At 45.4% G+C, this 17,411-nt stretch overlaps 2 protein-coding genes across 7 annotated transcripts in view; both read right to left on the bottom strand.

The window, feature by feature from the left end:
• The window catches only part of LOC115133141 (pleckstrin homology domain-containing family A member 5-like), a 146,029-nt gene that overhangs the window by 51,969 nt on the left and 76,649 nt on the right, over positions 1 to 17,411 (bottom strand). For all 6 annotated transcript variants that reach the window (XM_029666070.2, XM_029666074.2, XM_029666078.2 and 3 more), the window contains exon 4: positions 380 to 463. In XM_029666070.2, coding sequence (XP_029521930.2) covers positions 380 to 463 — 84 coding nt within the window. The remainder of the gene's footprint in view (positions 1 to 379; positions 464 to 17,411) is intronic.
• LOC135572999 (uncharacterized) overlaps positions 11,924 to 17,411 on the bottom strand; it is a 13,132-nt gene continuing 7,644 nt past the window's right edge. The window contains exon 4 of the mRNA XM_065022054.1: positions 11,924 to 11,983. Coding sequence (XP_064878126.1) covers positions 11,924 to 11,983 — 60 coding nt within the window. The remainder of the gene's footprint in view (positions 11,984 to 17,411) is intronic.

The following is a 17,411-nucleotide window of genomic DNA, read 5'->3' as shown; positions in this document are numbered from 1 at the left end:
GTCTCAGTCAATTCACAATGGCATAAAAGCTCAACCTGTGAATATATGCTATTGTGAATACATGCTCAACTACTGAATACATCTCATTTACGTAAACACCACACAACCAATTTAGTACATAATTTAATATGTAATATACTGTGACATGATCTGATAGTAACGTGGGCCCTGAAGCATTACTGGAGGACAAAGCTGTGTGTTTGACAAGTTTCATATGAATGTGATTTGTTAAAAAAAACTCTCATTGTGACATACATCTTGAGACCAACCCGGCATTGCAGGTTAGTGTGTGTGCAAGTCCACTTGAGGGTATGTCATTCCACTGGCATGTATGTTCCAGTCATCCCACTGCTCAGGGTGTGGGAGAGAAGAGACTTACTGTTCGTTGACGACAAAGATGCAGTTGTCTTGTGAAGGAAGACCAGAGACTGGATGCTTACAGGTCACCTTCCGCTCATTGTGACTGAAGAGAGAGAGAAAGAGAGGGGGGGAAGAGAGAGGGGGCAGGGAGAGAAAGGATAAAGAGAGGGCGGGGAAGAGAGAGAGGGGGCAGGGAGAGAAAGGATAAAGAGAGGGGGAAGAGAGAAAGGGGTGGACAGGGAGAGAAAGGGATAAAGAGAGGGGGAAGAGAGAGAGAGGGGGACAGAGAGAAAGGGATAAAGAGAGGGGGAAGAGAGAGAGAGGGGGACAGAGAGAGGGGGAAGAGAGAGAGAGGGGGACAGAGAGAGGGGGAAGAGAGAGAGAGGGGGACAGAGAGAGAAAGGATAAAGAGAGGGGGAAGAATGAAAGAGGGGGAAGAGAGAAAGGGGGAGAAAGGGGTGGACAGGGAGAGAAAGGGATAAAGAGAGGGGGGAAGAGAGAGAGAGGGGGACAGGGAGATAAATTATAAAGAGAGGGGGGAAGAGAGAGGGCACATTAGACCACCAAAATCATACATTGAGTAAACTTAATTAATAACAGCATTGTTAAACATCTTCCTCCACACAACACTAACCATACGACCCATCATCAAGCATATGACCCATTGTCAACCAGCCAATACTAACCATATGACCCATTGTCAACCAGCCAATACTAACCATATGACCCATTGTCAATAGTAACTATATGACCCATTGTCAACCAGCCAATACTAACCATATGACCCATTGTCAATAGTAACTATATGACCCATTGTCAACCAGCCAATACTAACTATATGACCCATTGTCAATAGTAACTATATGACCCATTGTCAACCAGCCAATACTAACTATATGACCCATTGTCAACCAGCCAATACTAACCATATGACCCATTGTCAACCCGCCAATACTAACCATATGACCCATTGTCAACCAGCCAATACTAACCATATGACCCATTGTCAACCAGCCAATACTAACTATATGACCCATTGTCAACCAGCCAATACTAACCATATGACCCATTGTCAACCAGCCAATACTAACTATATGACCCATTGTCAACCAGCCAATACTAACCATATGACCCATTGTCAACCAGCCAATACTAACCATATGACCCATTGTCAATAGCAACTATATGACCCATTGTCAACCAGCCAATACTAACCATATGACCCATTGTCAACCAGCCAATACTAACTATATGACCCATTGTCAACCCGCCAATAGTAACTATATTACCCATTGTCAACCAGCCAATTGAGGAGCATTAAGATGAGGGTTAGTGTCCCTCTCCACACTACACAATGTCCTGTTGAATAACAATGAACAGCAGACAATGCCTACACACCTTGAGTGTTGGGTGGTGCTAAACTTCAGCATGGCAGCCGATCTGTTTTCTGACCTGGGTCAAACACTCTTCTACACAGCACCATCTAACATAGTTCTTCCACTGACACTATCCTCTCTTCTCTCGCGTGACAAACCGCTATCCAGCCCAGCCGTGGCTCTTCTACACTGCTGCAGAATATAAATGATCTACCCCTCCCAAGAAGCCCCTAACCGCTCCAGTCATATGCCCTAGATCACAAGAGCACAGCTAACAGGCTGTTTCACAGCAAGCGGTGACTTATCTATCAATACAATTACAGCACCACAGTCAGTCAGACAGAGAGAGAGACCCCTGTAGCCGGCCCTCTGTAAAGACACAAGCAGCTTTTCACGCAGAGTGTAGAGAGGCAGGGGAACGCTTAATGCCGATAAAGACAAAGGAGAACAGAGCTCTCTTTTCTGCTCGCACGCAAAGATGAGCACACACACACACACGGATGCATGCACGCACACACACACTGAGGGTAGGAGGACAGACTGTACAGACAGAAAATAAGGTTGTCTACGGATTAACCCGAGAGGGTCATGAGACATTGTACACACAGCACAACAGCCCTGTAGGCTTATCTGGACATGGACGGGTATCTGAAAGAGAGAGCGTACTGTATGTTTATCAATTGATTCTCTCTGGGAGGTAGCAGCGCGGGCTCGGACACACACACACACTGTATGACATCCCTGCAGGCGTACCAAGTGTCTCAGCTGGGCTGTGGTTAGCTAGGCGTGTGGCTGAAACACCTGGTTTCATTTGTCACTTGCGAAAATACCACTGCAATACCACATACACACACTGGCATTCTCCACTGCTGCAGGGCCTGCTGTAGCTCTTGTGCAATACAACACACTTCAGTTAACTCAACACGGGAGCAAGAGGATAATCTGGCCTGCAGGAGTCACAGATGGAACGCTCCTCTCTCTCTATGGATCTGTATCCTACTAAGGCAATGCCAGGGGTTCTGCTGGGCTAAACTACCCAGTGAAGCAGCAGTGTTAGTGGGCTTGGTCTCTGGACTGTGTCCCTGCTGGAGATGTTCCAGCCCTGACATCCAGGACACAGTCACAGCTGAGCCAGAGAGACATGTCGCCTGTACGGTCTATTATTAACTGCGCTCCACGTCTCCCATCTGTCACGTAGAATCACAAAGCACAATCACTCAAAGCCACTACATGACAGGATCTGCTTTTGTGTGTGTGTGTACGTCAAGGTTGCGGAGGCACCACCAGGGGGTCTCAGAAGAGGTTCCACTTGGCCCTTTTTTCCCCACTGCGAGTAACAAGAAATCAAGATGGCAATGTGGGAAACGATAAACAAAACTCAATGAAAGAGGGAAGATGCATTTCCTCTTTGGTTTCGACATGAAAGTGGGTGGCTGACAATGATCATCAGTCAGAGAATCGAGTGACTGCATCCTCCATTGATCTCCAGTATCAGAGAGCAACATTCATTTCCACTGGTTAAACGGAAAAGGTAATAATGTCTTTTTAGCCTCTGAGGACAACTTATATACACTCACTGTCAGGCACAGTCATGCTAAAAGTAATAACATATCATGAAATTACAACCCGGGGCTTGTCAAAGCAGCAACAGACTTCACAGCCTGTGAGCCAAAACCTGAACATACAGTAGCAGTCAAAATAGTAGTAATAGTGAAGACATCAACACTATAAAATAACACATAGTGAATCATGCAGTAACAAAAAAGTGTTAAAACAAATCAAAACATATTTTATATTTGAGATACTTCAAATAGCCACCCTTTGCCTTGATGACAGCTTTGCACACTCTTGGCATTCTCTCAACCAACTTCATGAGGTAGTCACCTGGAATGCATTTCAATTAACAGGTGTGCCTTGTTAAAAGTTAATTTGAGGAATTTCTTTCCTTCATAATGCGTTTGGGCCAATCAGTTGGGTGGTATACAGAAGATAGCCCTATTTGATAAAAGACCAATTCCATATTATGGCAAGAACAGCTTCAATAAGCAAATAGAAATGACAAACCATCATTACTTTAAGACATGAAGGTCAGTCAATAGCGAACATTTCAAGAACTTTGAAAGTTTCTTCAAGTGCAGTCGCAAAAACCATCAAGCGCTATGATGAAACTGGCTCTCATGAGGACCACCACAGGAAAGGAAAACCCAGAGTTACCTCTGCTGCAGAGGATAAGTTCATTAGAGTTACCAGCCTCAGAAATTGCAGCCCAAATAAATGCTTCACAGAGTTCAAGCAGACACACCTCAACATCAACTGTTCAGAGGAGACTGTGAATCAGGCCTTCATGGTCGAATTGCTGCAAAGAAACCTCTACTAAAGGACACCAATAAGAAGAAGAGATTTGCTTGGGCCAAGAAACACGAGCAATGGACATTAGACCAGTGGAAATCTGTCCTTTGGTCAGATATTTGGTTCCAACCACTGTGTCTTTGAGACACAAAGTAGGTGAACGGATGATCTCCGCAAGCTCGGCACCAACTGACACTGTCAGTGATTTATTTATAATTCAAGGCACACTTCACAAGCATAGCTACCACAGCATTCTGCAGCAATACGTCATCTCATCTGGTTTGGGCAACAAAAAAAAAAAAAAAAACATTTTACTAGGCAAGCCAGTTAAGAACAAATTCTTATTTACAATGACGGCTTAAGAACAGTGGGTTAACTGCCTTGTTCAGGGGCAGAACAACAGATGTTTACCTTGTCAGCTAGGGAATTCGATCTAGTAACTTTCGGTTACTGGCCCAACACTAACCACTAGGCTACCTGCCACCCTGATCTGGTTTGGGCTTAGTGGGACAATCATTTGTTTTTCAACAGGACAATGACGCAACACACCTCCAGGCTGTATAAGGGCTATTTGACCAAGAAGGAGTACTGCATCAAATGACCTGGCCTCCACAATCACCTGACCTCAACACAATTGAGATGGTTTGGGGTGAGTTGGACCACAGAGTGAAGGAAAAGCAGCCAACAAGTGCTCAGCATGTGGGAACTCCTTCAAGACTGTTGGAAAAGCATTCCAGGTGAAGCTGGTTGAGAGAATGCCAAGAGTGTGCAAAGCTGTCATCAATGAATAGGGTGGCTACTTTGAAGAATCTAAAATATATTTTGATTTGTTAAACACTTTTTTGGTTAATACATGATTTCTTATGTGCCATTTCCTAATTTTAATGTCATCTCTATTATTCTATAATGTAGAAAATAGTCAAAATAAAGGAAAACCATTGAATGAGTAGGTGTGTCCAAACTTTTGACTGGTACTACAGTACCAGTATTTCTACAGGCTGAGGCCGAGAGAGATGACGGTCACCTTGAATTACAGCCATTACATAAATCTTAAGAGTACCTTTGGTGTCCTCTTCACATAACTGATTATCAGCAGTGAAGGTATGTTTTACTCATTTTCTGACAATTGCAAGGTGAAACAATAAAAGGGTATGAAGTAGTGAATTCTATTGAATAGCTTTTCTGTTACTCCCCAGAAAGAGGATGATCTATTCTCTTTAACATGTAAGCAACGTTGAGTACAAGGACAGGAGCTGAATTGTAAACAGACGGGGAAATAAATCGGAGAGCAGTGTTTTATGCCAAAGCAGTACGTCGCCGCTTTCTTCTGAAATGTCATCGTTTCTACTCCGGTGGCTATGGTCTGTTGCAGCTCTAGGAAGGTATGTAAGGGTGACAGGTAGCCTAGCAGGTAAGATCGTTGGGCCAGTAACCGAAAAGGTCGCTGGTTCGAATCCCCGAGCCGACTAAGTGAAATATCCCCACTCTCCAAGGGGGTCTCAGGGGGAATTGAGATATGCAAAAAAAAAAAAAACATTTTTATCTCACACCTCACACTCGAACCACAGTGAAAATATAAGTATCCTTCTATTTGACCGTCGAGGTAGGTAGGCAATAAGGAACATACGGAGAGGATTCCACCACCTGTCAACTGGCTGTCCAACAGGAATCTGGAAAAACTCAAGGGCAGTTAATCTCAAAGAACAACTCCTGGCCCTACCAATAACATATGGCTTCAAACGAAAACAGCGTTCAGTAGGGCATACCGTAGAAACGCGTATTGTACAAGTACAGGTACTCGGCCTGTTTCAGAACGTTCCCTTCACAGTAAAACGATGTATGGGGATGTTGTTTGTCGTCACACTGAAGTCAACCCAGGTCTCAGTACGGCCTTTGATTATTAGTCTTCTCTGTGTTAGGCTAATTGTGCTTGGTAGGAGGGACTCTGAGGGATCGAGAGAAATAATGTGTTTATTGGAAAGCGCTGATGAAAATCAACAAGCACTTCGTCCAACCTCTCCATTCCTCCCTGCCGCCCGCTAACACGCAGCACAACACTACAAATCACCCTAATTGGCTGTAAACAATTTTTCAAAAGCCGGCCACCAGCGATGATGGAGGGAGATTGGGAGAGAAAACAGAGAGAGAGAGAGAAAGAGAGAAAGATATTCAGACCGGAGAGATAGAAACAGAGAGGGAGAGATACAGACTAAACAGAGAAAGAGCGTGGGAGAAATAAATCACCCAAAAACAGAAAAAAGGGAGGAGGAGGTGAGTGGAAGATGAGAGGAAGGGAGGATGAGGGGGAGAGTGGAGGAGGAAGGGAGGATGAGGTGAGGAGGAAGGGAGGATGAGAAGAGGGCATGTTGCCAGCGGGAGTCTGCTACTCGTGCTGCTCTCTGATGAGCGCCCCAGTGGGTTGTGGGTAAAGGGAAAGGGGGGTACCTAGTCAGTTGTACAACTGAATGCCTTCAACTGAAATGTGTCTTCCGCATTCAACCCAACCCCTCTAACAAGCCCCTGTGTGAGGACACTTTAGCTGAACCCTTCATCTTACAGTACATAAGGCATACACAACACTGTCATAGGGCCTACATAACCCTGACATAACAAGGTGTCAGGAGCAGGAGGAGCCCCATCAATCTTATGATGACAGCTAATCCATAAGACGTCAGAAACATTACAAAACACATTTAAAATGTCAGACCATGTTTGTTCCCGTCTGTATGATTCCCTCTGCTCTAAATGCCAAGTGAAACGTTGCCTTGGTCAAATGGCTGTAACGCAGGCCAGGGCCGGGCCCTTCTAAATGTCTTCATCCACAGTGGATGAATGACAAGTCTTCTGATGTGACCTTGTTGAAATGTGTGAATCCGTCTCGGTGTTCGGTTCTGTACAGGCCCGGCATGGAGAGAACAATGTCTCCATATTCAGACCCGTGTCTCAGTATTCTGCTATTATAAAGGCTGAGGGTCAGTCAACAATTGCTAATCCGCTCCCTGTAGAGCCCCCTGCCATTCACACTGCTCTCTCTGGCACCACTGGGTAACCTTTCAGAAAGGCCACAGAGACAGACCTTCCTCATTTCCCTTGCACTCTCTCCCGATGCGTCTCTCTCTCTCTATTCAACATTCCCTCGCTCTCTCTGCATCCTGCGCTCTCTCTCAGCATTCAGAATAGCACTCTGACTCACCCATGACATGTATTGTACACCTTTCCTAGGGAGGAGAAAAGCTCTTTAAAAACGTCAGATACGGCCTCCACTGCACACAACCCAGGCTGCAGCAAACACGCACAACAAAACAACCTCTAACTAATCCACCTACATCACTGTAGAGTTTGGCTTTGGTTGGCAGTATTCTAAACAATAACAAGAAGCACTTCTAATTGCCATCAATCGGACGCCATCTTAATTGTCCTTGCTTTCGTCCTTGTTAGCAGATCTATAAATAAACAGTCCTCCTACAGAAAGCTATCCTCTCTTCTGTTCCTCTGTGTAATTGTGACATCGTCCATGGCAGTATGTACACTACATGACCAAAAGTATGTGGACACCTGCTCGTTAAACATCTCAATCCAAAATCATGGCCATTAATATGGAGTTGGTCCCCCCTTCACTGCTGTAACAGTCTCCACTCTTCTGGGAAGGCTTTCCACTAGTTGTTGGAACATTGCTGCAGGGACTTGCTTCCATTCAGCCACAAGAGCATTAATGAGGTCGAGCACTGACGTTGGGTGATTAGGCCTGGCTCACAGTTGGAGTTACAATTAATCTGAATGGTGTTCAATGGGGTTGAGGTCAGCGCACTGTGCAGACCAGTCAAGTTCTTCCACACCAATCTCGACAAACCATTTCTGTATGGACCACGCTTTGTGCACAGGGGCATTGTCATGCTGAAACAGGAAAGGGCATTTCCCAAACTGTTGCCACAAAATTGTAAGCACAGAATCATCTAGAATGTCATTGTATGCTGTAGCGTTAATATTTCCCTTCACTGGAACGAAGGGGCCTAGCCCGAACCATGAAAAACAGCCCAGACCATTATTCCTTCTCCACCAAACTTTACAGTTGGCACTATGCATTCGGGCATGTAGCGTTCTCCTTGCATCCACCAAACCCAGATTCATCCGTCAGACTACCAGATGGTGAAGTGCGATTCAGCACTCCAGAGAGCGCGTTTCCACTGCACCAGAGTCCAAAACAGACTGTGGAACTCAAATCAAATCTTATTTGTCACATGCGCTGAATACAACAGGTGTAGACCTTACAGTGAAATGCTTACTTACAAGCCCTTAACCAACAACACTTTGAGAAGTTAAGAAAAATAAGTGAAGTTTAAAAAAATAAAAAGGCAGCAGTAAAATAACAATAGCGAGGCTATATACAGGGGGTACCGGTACAGAGTCAATGTGGAGGCTATATACAGGGGGTACCGGTACAGAGTCAATGTGGAGGCTATATACAGGGGGTACCGGTACAGAGTCAATGTGGAGGCTATATACAGGGGGTACCGGTAAAGAGTCAATGTGGAGGCTATATACAGGGGGTACCGGTAAAGAGTCAATGTGGAGGCTATATACAGGGTGTACCGGTACAGAGTCAATGGGGAGTCAATACAGAGGGGAGGCTATATACAGGGGGTGGAGACTATATACAGGGGTACAGAGTCAATGTGGAGCTATATACAGGGGGTACAGAGTCAATGTGGAGACTATATACAGGGGGTACAGAGTCAATGTGGAGACTATATACAGGGGGTACCAGTACAGAGTCAATGTGGAGACTATATACAGGGGGTACCGGTACAGAGTCAATGTACAGGGGGAGACTATATACAGGGGGTACCGGTACAGAGTCAATGTGGAGACTATATACAGGGTACCGGTACAGGGTGGAGACGGTACAGAGTCAGTCAATGTGGAGGCTATATACAGGGGGGGGTACCGGGCACAGAGTCAATGTGGAGACTACCATCTAAATTCCAACATCTGCCTCTAACCCTAGGGCTCTTTGTATCCTCCTCCCCCTCCCCCCTCCTCCCTCTCTGCAGATGGTCGTCAACCATTTTGAAAAGAGTCAATGTGGAGACTATATACAGGGGGTACCGCCGTACAGAGTCAATGTGGAGACTATATACAGGGGTACCGATGTACAGAGTCAATGTGGAGACTATATACAAGTCATTCAACTGGGACTGCTCTTCTCTGTATCACGGAGCGTCCGCACAGAGTCAATGTGGAGACTATATACACGCTTGGATTGCGGGGTACCAGGTGGCGTACAGAGTCAATGTGGAGGCTATATACAGGGGTATAACCTCACATGGTCAAAGAGTCAATGTGGAGGCTATATACAGGGGGTCACCACCCGCTGAACCTACAGAGTCAATGTGGAGGCTAAGAACCTTGGCGTGATCCTGGACAACACCCTGTCGTTCTCAACTAACACAGGCGGTGGGGGGTACAACACCGACCCTGCCTCACACAGAGTCAATGTGCAACTCGCTGTTGGCTGGAGACTATATACTGGTGGGCTCCTCCGCTCCCTCCACTGGCTTCCAGTTGGTCGCACAGAGTCAATGTGGAGGCTATATACAGGGGGGGTACCACGGTAGTTCCCGCTCAGAGTCAATGTGGAGACTATATACAGGGGGTACCTAGGATAGGATAAAGTACAGAGTCAATGTGGAGGCTATATACAGGGGGTACCGGTACAGAGTCAATTGAGGTAATATGTGTGGGGATACCAGTTAGTCGAGGCAATATGAACATGTAGGCAGAGTCAAAGTGACCATGCATAGACAGAAAGCAGCAGCAGCAGCAGCGTAAGAGGCATCTGAGTAGCCCTTTGATTAGATGTTCAGGAGTCTTATGGCTTGAGGGTAGAAGCTGTCAAGAAGCCTTTCAGCCCGAGACTTGGCGCTCCGGTACCGCCTACCGTGCTTCGACAATTTCTAGGGCCCTCCTCTGACACCGCCTGGTATAGAGGTCCTGGATGGAAGGAAGCTTGGCCCCAGTGATGTACTGGGCAGCACGCACCACCCTCTGTAGTGCCCCGCGGTCGGAGGCCGAGCAGTTGCCATACCAGACAGTGATGCAACCAGTTGGTCTCTATGGTGCAGCTGTAGAACCTTTTGAGGATCTGAGGACCCATGCCAAATCTTTTCAGTCTCCTGAGGGGGAATACATTTTGTCGTGCCCTCTTCACAAATGCCTTTTTTTGCTTGGACCTTGACAGTTTGTTGGTGAATTGGACACCAAGGAACTTGAAGCTCTCAACTTGCTCCACCACAGCCCTGTCAATGAGAATGGGGGCGTGCTCGGTCCTCCAATTAATGTAGTCCACATTCAACTCCTTTGTTTTGATCACTTGGATGGAGAGGTTGCTATCCTGGCACCACACGGCTGTCTCGTTGTTGTCAGTGATCAGGCCTACCACTGTTGTGTCATCGGCAAATTTAATGATGGTGTTGGAGTCGTGCCTGGCCATGCAGTCATGAGTGAACAAGAAGTACAGGAGGGGACTGGGCACCCTTACCTACCCTTACCACCTGGGGGTGGCAGTAAGTTCAGGATCCAGTTGCAGAGGGAGGTGTTTAGTCCCACGGTCCTTTAGTTTAGTGATGAGCTTTGAGGGTACTATGGTGTTAAACGCTGAGCTGTAGTCAATGAACAGCATTCTCACATAGGTGTTCCTTTTGTCCAGGTGTGAAAGGGCAGTGTGGAGTGCAATAGAGATTGCATCATCTGTGGATCTGTTGGGGTGGTATGCACATTTCTTATACGCTTCCAGGTTAGAGTCCTGCTCCTTGAAAGCAGCAGCTCTACCCTTTAGCAACAGGTGTGGCTAAAATAGCCAAATCCACAAATTTGAAGGGGTGTCCACACACTATATATACAAAAGTATCAGTTAATGAGCCAACCCACTGTGCTGTGATGAGGTTTGGTGACAATCTCTCCAACACAGAGAAGCCTGTGTCAGTAACTGAAAACTCCGACAAGCACTTCAATTAAATTACAACTAGACATTGATGTAAGAAATGACATCCCACTGCCTTTACTCGAGAATGCCATACTCTACCACCATTGACTGAAAAGCTTTTCAACGGACAAAACACCTTGTATCATTTGAACTGAACATGAAGTGCACTAAAACAGCTAGGCTATTACTTACAGCAGCAGGGAGCACCTACTGTACAACAACAAGATCCAGGGTACGCTAAGGCAGATAGCTAATACAAAAGCTGATACAAAGCTGATTCCCACATGTTAAAACTCATGTCTTGAGAAGGGGAACAAGAACAAATATCCTTTGTTGCTCAATCAAAAAGTAATTCCTGCAAATAAAAGTGAGATTTAGGTTAAGAGTGAGAGCTTGGGCTGATAATACGGTACGTCGTGTGACAAGTCCAGGGCCAATGTTTACATACAGAATACATACCAGCTGATTTGATATAGGTTGCATCCCAAATGGCACTTATTCCCTATATAGTGCACTAGTTCTGTCCAGAGCCCTGTATGGCAGTACTTTGACAAGTAAAATGAGACGGTGATGAAATGCAAAACAGTTGCGAGGTGGAATTGAGCTACAGTGGCTGTACAGGTGCTGAAAGGGAGGCACAGTGAGACCCAACCCGTCGGTCAGGGGTAAAGGATGTCGGCTTCAATACCCTAATGACATATCTAGAACCAGACTACAAGATGCCATGTCGAGAAAAAAAAAAACGTGATGGCCCTAGTGGAGAAATTGTACACTGATTGCGCTTCAAGTACAAAGCGCGAGTTGTCAAACACCATTAGTGGTCTTAACAGATTGTTGGACATCTTTGAACACGCTGTTACACATCACCGAAACGAGCCCTCACGTTGATGGGAAGGGGGCCATGAAGTCCCATGTACTGACAACTGAGAACATGGAGGAGAGTCACACAAAAGAGAACCTAGAACGGCATTAATACCATTGTTATTGAGTGGGTGGAGAACAGCAGTAAGGTGAGCGCAGTCTGGTAGGTAGGCAGGACTCCGGTAGATTGAACTGCATTGCCCCCTAGCGGTCATACTCATGATGAATTCACGTAATTTTTTCGTTTAAACTATTTTTGAAAAAATTGGCAGAACATTTTTTTTTTATATATATATATTTTTTTACATTCGTTACATCCCTAGTCTCCTGTGACAGTATGACAGACTTAAATTCTGGCCAGCGTACCAGCATGCAGCATTTGGTTCTGGGTTCCAGATTAGATATGACATATCAACAAGGTGGCGTTTAAAATAACATACATGGCAATCTCCTTTAGCCTTTTCTAATCTGCAAATAACAGTCTGCTATACCCCATCCATACGAATAGATGATAATTATGATTACACTCAACCCATAGCCTAGCTACTGTAGGTACTGCAGCAGCATATGGACTCAGATTCACCTCAGAGAGCAGAAAATAACTCAGTTACATATTAAATCATGCAGTCAGGAAAACAGCACTGCTCAAATTGACTCAAACAAGTCAAACTGCTGAGGTATTTCATCCTAAGGGCTCCTCTCCTGAGTGTGTTGCCAATAGTAACCCTGGCAGATGGCTGATGTTCATGTAGTTCTACGGCGGGGGGAATGAAATGCCAGGCTGTGAATGGTTCAGAACAACCTTATTTGATTTCCATGTCTAGATAGAAGGACAGTTCAAAAGAAGAGGGGAAAATAACAGATATGAAAAACAGATGGCAGAAATATGAGGTCTGGATTGGGCCAGAGGGGGCGAGGGACTTCAGTCAGGGTCACTATGGAGAAAGGAGAATTAGAGTGCCACATGTTGCCCTCTGTCAGTCAGTCTGTCCATCCATCCATGGTCTTGTCAACCACTTTCAGTGTCTCCAATGGCACCTTGGTCCCTAATATAGTGCACTACTTTTGATCAGAACAGACATAAACATGTTTGTGGCAAAAGTTGTGCACTTACATGTAAAAGTGTGCCTGCCATCTGGCTCCTCTTGTCCTTGGGATGAAGATGCTATGAGTCTTAGAGGGCTCTAATTTCTCAGACTTCTTCTCTTAAATTGGTAAAGTTGAGCTATCGGGCATTAAATTAGGCGAACACATCCATTAGTCCCAGTCTCTGTTTTAATCAGAAAATATTAGACCAGAAAGACAACTATAAGGGCATTTAGTTCTGAGCTATACTGTACATTGTATTATTTTTCATTTGGTCCGGTTGGTTTCACATTTCCAAATGTAAAACAAAATAAAATGCCTAAACAAAACCATGTGTTCATGAAAGTCATTTGTTAATTGGAGAAAAATACTCATGTTAAATCCATTTATGATGACCAAGAAGCATAACTTGGGTCCCAATCGTCATATTACATTGGCTTTGGTGTTCCAACAACATGCGGGAGGAAACAATAGCGCAATAGCCACTTTAACTGCGATGTGAATAGACTACATTTAGCTTGTATCTCCAGTATAGCCCCAGCCTAATCTGCACAGGATGCGCTCTTAAATGCACTGCTACTCACATAATGTTTGAGATATCAAGTTATGGTACTGTGTGCATTTCACCAAATGCTCCCAGTCCAATAAACTGCATGCCTCTGATTATTTTCCTGTGTTTGGTTCGGACTGCGTTCTCACCTGCAGCGAACCGCGCCATGGTAAAAATGGAATCGGACCGATACCACCCTTTTTGAGTGAACCACGGTGTGTTGTTCAGTGTGCTCCCGAGTGCAGATAGTTTGGACTGTTGGGGACACGCTAACGGACCTAAGGGTGAAAACAAGCTCTAAACCAATCTGGTATGAAAGCCCCCTAAAAGTCTACCTCCCTTTAATGAAAATGATAAGCCCACACACACAGAAAACGTCGGAACTCAAAGTAATTACGTGTATCCCCAAAAGGACACTGGCATAGTGAGACTGATAGCTGCTTAAGAGTCTAGCCTAATTCCAAATGGTAGAAACAAAAACTCCCTAATTAATAGAGAAAAAAAACTCTGACAGAGGAGTCTAAAGGAGTAGGGAGACCCATCAACATGGACTCGGAGAGCTGACCAATGAGATGCATGGAGCTGGCTGACGGAAATAACATGGTCCCTCTGGCATCCCGGAACCACAGCTCGTTAATACAACTTGAATCTGATTCACAACGGGACGCTGGGAACAGCCGGACACCTTTAACGACGTTCTACTGTACACCACAGGAAAGAGAGGGATAACATGGGTCCAGAATGAGAAAGAGTAACACCAATTTGAAGGACAGAAAGAGAGAGACATATAGAGAACGACAGATAGAGACGAGAGGAGAACAGGAGAGGCATCAGCTGTAGGATACAGTAAGCAAATTGAGCTGAATGCATGACACTAAATGCAACAAAATCAAAACAATACCTAATTTACAGACTGCATTTACAGTTTCACAATTTAACCCTGCCTTGTAAGCCTCATTGTAAGCTGTTTTAAGCCTACTGTCCTATAGGCATGGCTACACAACGCAGCAACGAACAGAGCACAGAATATCACAACAAATGGTCGAGTCCCCTATATGGAAAAATCTGAGCACCAGTACTATTTTGAGCAGCGCATCCCGTGTGTACTTCATAAAATATGCATAAGGTATGAAAACGCGTGGGCTACAGTGAAATATAGCCTGTCATACCAACAAGGCATCACAGAACCGCACGCGTAAAATAGCAATGCCATTATTTCAATAGCCTATATAATAAACAAATCATATCTAAGCATGACTACAGAACATGACTAAATCATCTCCAAATTGTGTTTACTTACGAGAGAACGCCTGCGATGGAAAAGCCAGTAAAACTGGTGAAATAAAAGCAGTCTTTCCAGATGCGGACTGGGTGAGAGCAGCCCACTTCAGTGACCGCTCACTCACTGGCACGCTGTTAAATGCGCGCGCTCCCACTCGCCTGCTCTGTTAAATGCGCGCGCTCCCACACGCCTGCTCTGTTAAATGCGCGCGCTCCCACTCGCCTGCTCTGTTAAATGCGCGCCGCCGACCGAGCTGGAATACATCTGCCGTGCTGTGCGCTTATGACTTTGAAACCTGATTTATTCGTGCATTACATTGCGTTTCAGAGTTGACTCGTTCGAATAGGATTCCGTTTGGTTTGCAGTGCTTTTCAAAGCAGATGTGTCATCACGTGTGCGTGACCGCGGGTGGCGTGCAAAATACAGCAGACACACACGAGTTAACAGGCTCCTCTCAATGTAAACTATAGGCCTAATCGTTTACAGCTATATGAACATTACATGGGAACAAAATCACATCTAGTGCACAGTGTCTACTGAGGTCACATAATAAGGGAAGCCTACAGCCTGCTCCAAAGCTAGATATATATATATATATATATTATTATAGATATATAATTAACTTAATGCTGGGAAGTTCCTCTCCAAATCTAGGCCTATATCATTAACTTAATGCTTGATGTTCCTCTAGACTCCCATTCAACATGTATTTATACCAGGCTATGATATGTGGTAGTAGAACAGTACACACGTGTGTAACTGGGTAACAAGAGCCTGGAGAGACCCTGAAGTTCAACCACAAGTCACGGTTCTTTCTAATAGGAAGCAGACAATGGTTGTGGAGGGGCTAATCTGCTTCCCCCAGCTTAGTGCTGTTATTCAGGCCTGGAGGAGAGGAGGGGCAGTGGTGATGTGGAGGGGAGGAGAGGGGACGCCAGGCCACAATGGCACCAGAGAGAGAGGACCATTTTAGTGTACGTGTGTGGAGAGGGGACAGGACTCCAGATTAAACCAGGCTCATCACTACATATCCTCTCCACACAGAAAGCTGTTTTGAACCCTGCTGGGGCTCCTCGATAGGTTTAAATAGCAGAGGACAACAACCAACCTGGCATGGTTCAAAAACCAACTCCAATTGTAGCACAACTCGAATTGGTGCTACAACTAGAATTTCTCCCCTTTGTGGAAGCCAGGTGAATTGTAACAGCAATAGGCTGCATTCAAAACCAATCTCCCCGCATCCCATTTTCCCATAACATGGTGGAGGTACAAGGGAAGGAGGGATGTGGGAGGATGAACAATACCCATTGGCAGTGAAGAGGTAAAATGAGGACAGGAGAATGGAAAAGTCCACTAGATCCACCCTGCATCAACTGTCCAGGAAACAACAGAGGGCATGCGTTTGAAGTCTAAATCCATGGGTGCGTCCCAAACGGCACGCCATTTCCAATATAGTGCACTACTTTTGACCAGGGCAGATAGGGAGCCATTTGGAACGCAAACCATTTCAGTCAAATCCAGTGTGAGCCACAATTTCAGAGAGCGAGAGCAAGAGAGAGAGAGAGGTTAAGGTTTTGAGAGCTGGCTAGCTGAGGAAAGCTGATATTGTCAAATGGACCCAGGGAAGAGAGCTGCGGTGTTGGGCTCCATAGTGCATGTGAGCTCGTATTGGATAGACAAGGAACTCTCCTGTCCAAAAACTCTAAATCAACAGTAACTGTATTTGTTCATCCCCAGAGGCAGCGCCCACCGGATGTATGGTACTTGATTTGAAAAACGTCTCCGCAGTATTTTATCAAGTGAATGCCGACAGCTGAAACTCCGCAATCTCCTGCTCTCTCTCTGCTGATAAGTGAAACAAGCTTTTAAGCAGAATATTTTGGGACGCAGCCATCTGTATGCAGAGACCAAGTAAGCAGAGACCGACACACTTGCAAAAGTGAGCACGCACACACAAACAGACAGACAGGCGTAAGCACTCACCCACGCATGCGTGTGCACCCACCGTGACGGGGAGATAAAGGAGTGAATCAATGACAACTCAAGAGCCTATGGGCGTTGGAGTGTTCGAGATGAAGTGTGTGTTCTCCAGACCAGATGTGTGTGTATTATCATATCTAGGCTCTCTGGTCTCTGCTGCTGTGTGCCAGTCAGCAAGTGGTAAAGGAGACAGAGTTAACAAAGACCTCTTCCACCCTGCTGTCTTCTCTCCTCTCCCCACTATAACTGTCACAAAGAGATTACGGAAGTTTTCCTATAAAACCTAAAATAGTTACATAATTGGGCCGACCACATTTCCTGTTCCATTTTTAAGGCGCTGCGATAAACTGCAACGCTTTCGAAAAGTTCCATAAAAAAGTTGTACTTTAACTTATCTAATGTGATTTTGAGTTTGAGCCTGTAAAACCCAATGCCCTTAACCTTACTGCTAGTGTGTCCTGTAGGTCAGTGTTCCCCTGCTCCTCCAGTACCCCCAACAGTACACATGCTTATTGTACCCCCTGGACAAACACACCTGATTCAACTGGTCAACTAATCATCAAGCCCTTAATGAGCTGAATGGGG

The sequence above is a fragment of the Oncorhynchus nerka genome, linkage group LG8 (genome assembly GCF_034236695.1).
Source record: "Oncorhynchus nerka isolate Pitt River linkage group LG8, Oner_Uvic_2.0, whole genome shotgun sequence".
Taxonomy (NCBI): Eukaryota; Metazoa; Chordata; class Actinopteri; order Salmoniformes; family Salmonidae; genus Oncorhynchus; species Oncorhynchus nerka.
Note: the sequence above shows the minus strand (reverse complement) of the source record. Positions and strands in the feature narration are given on the sequence as shown.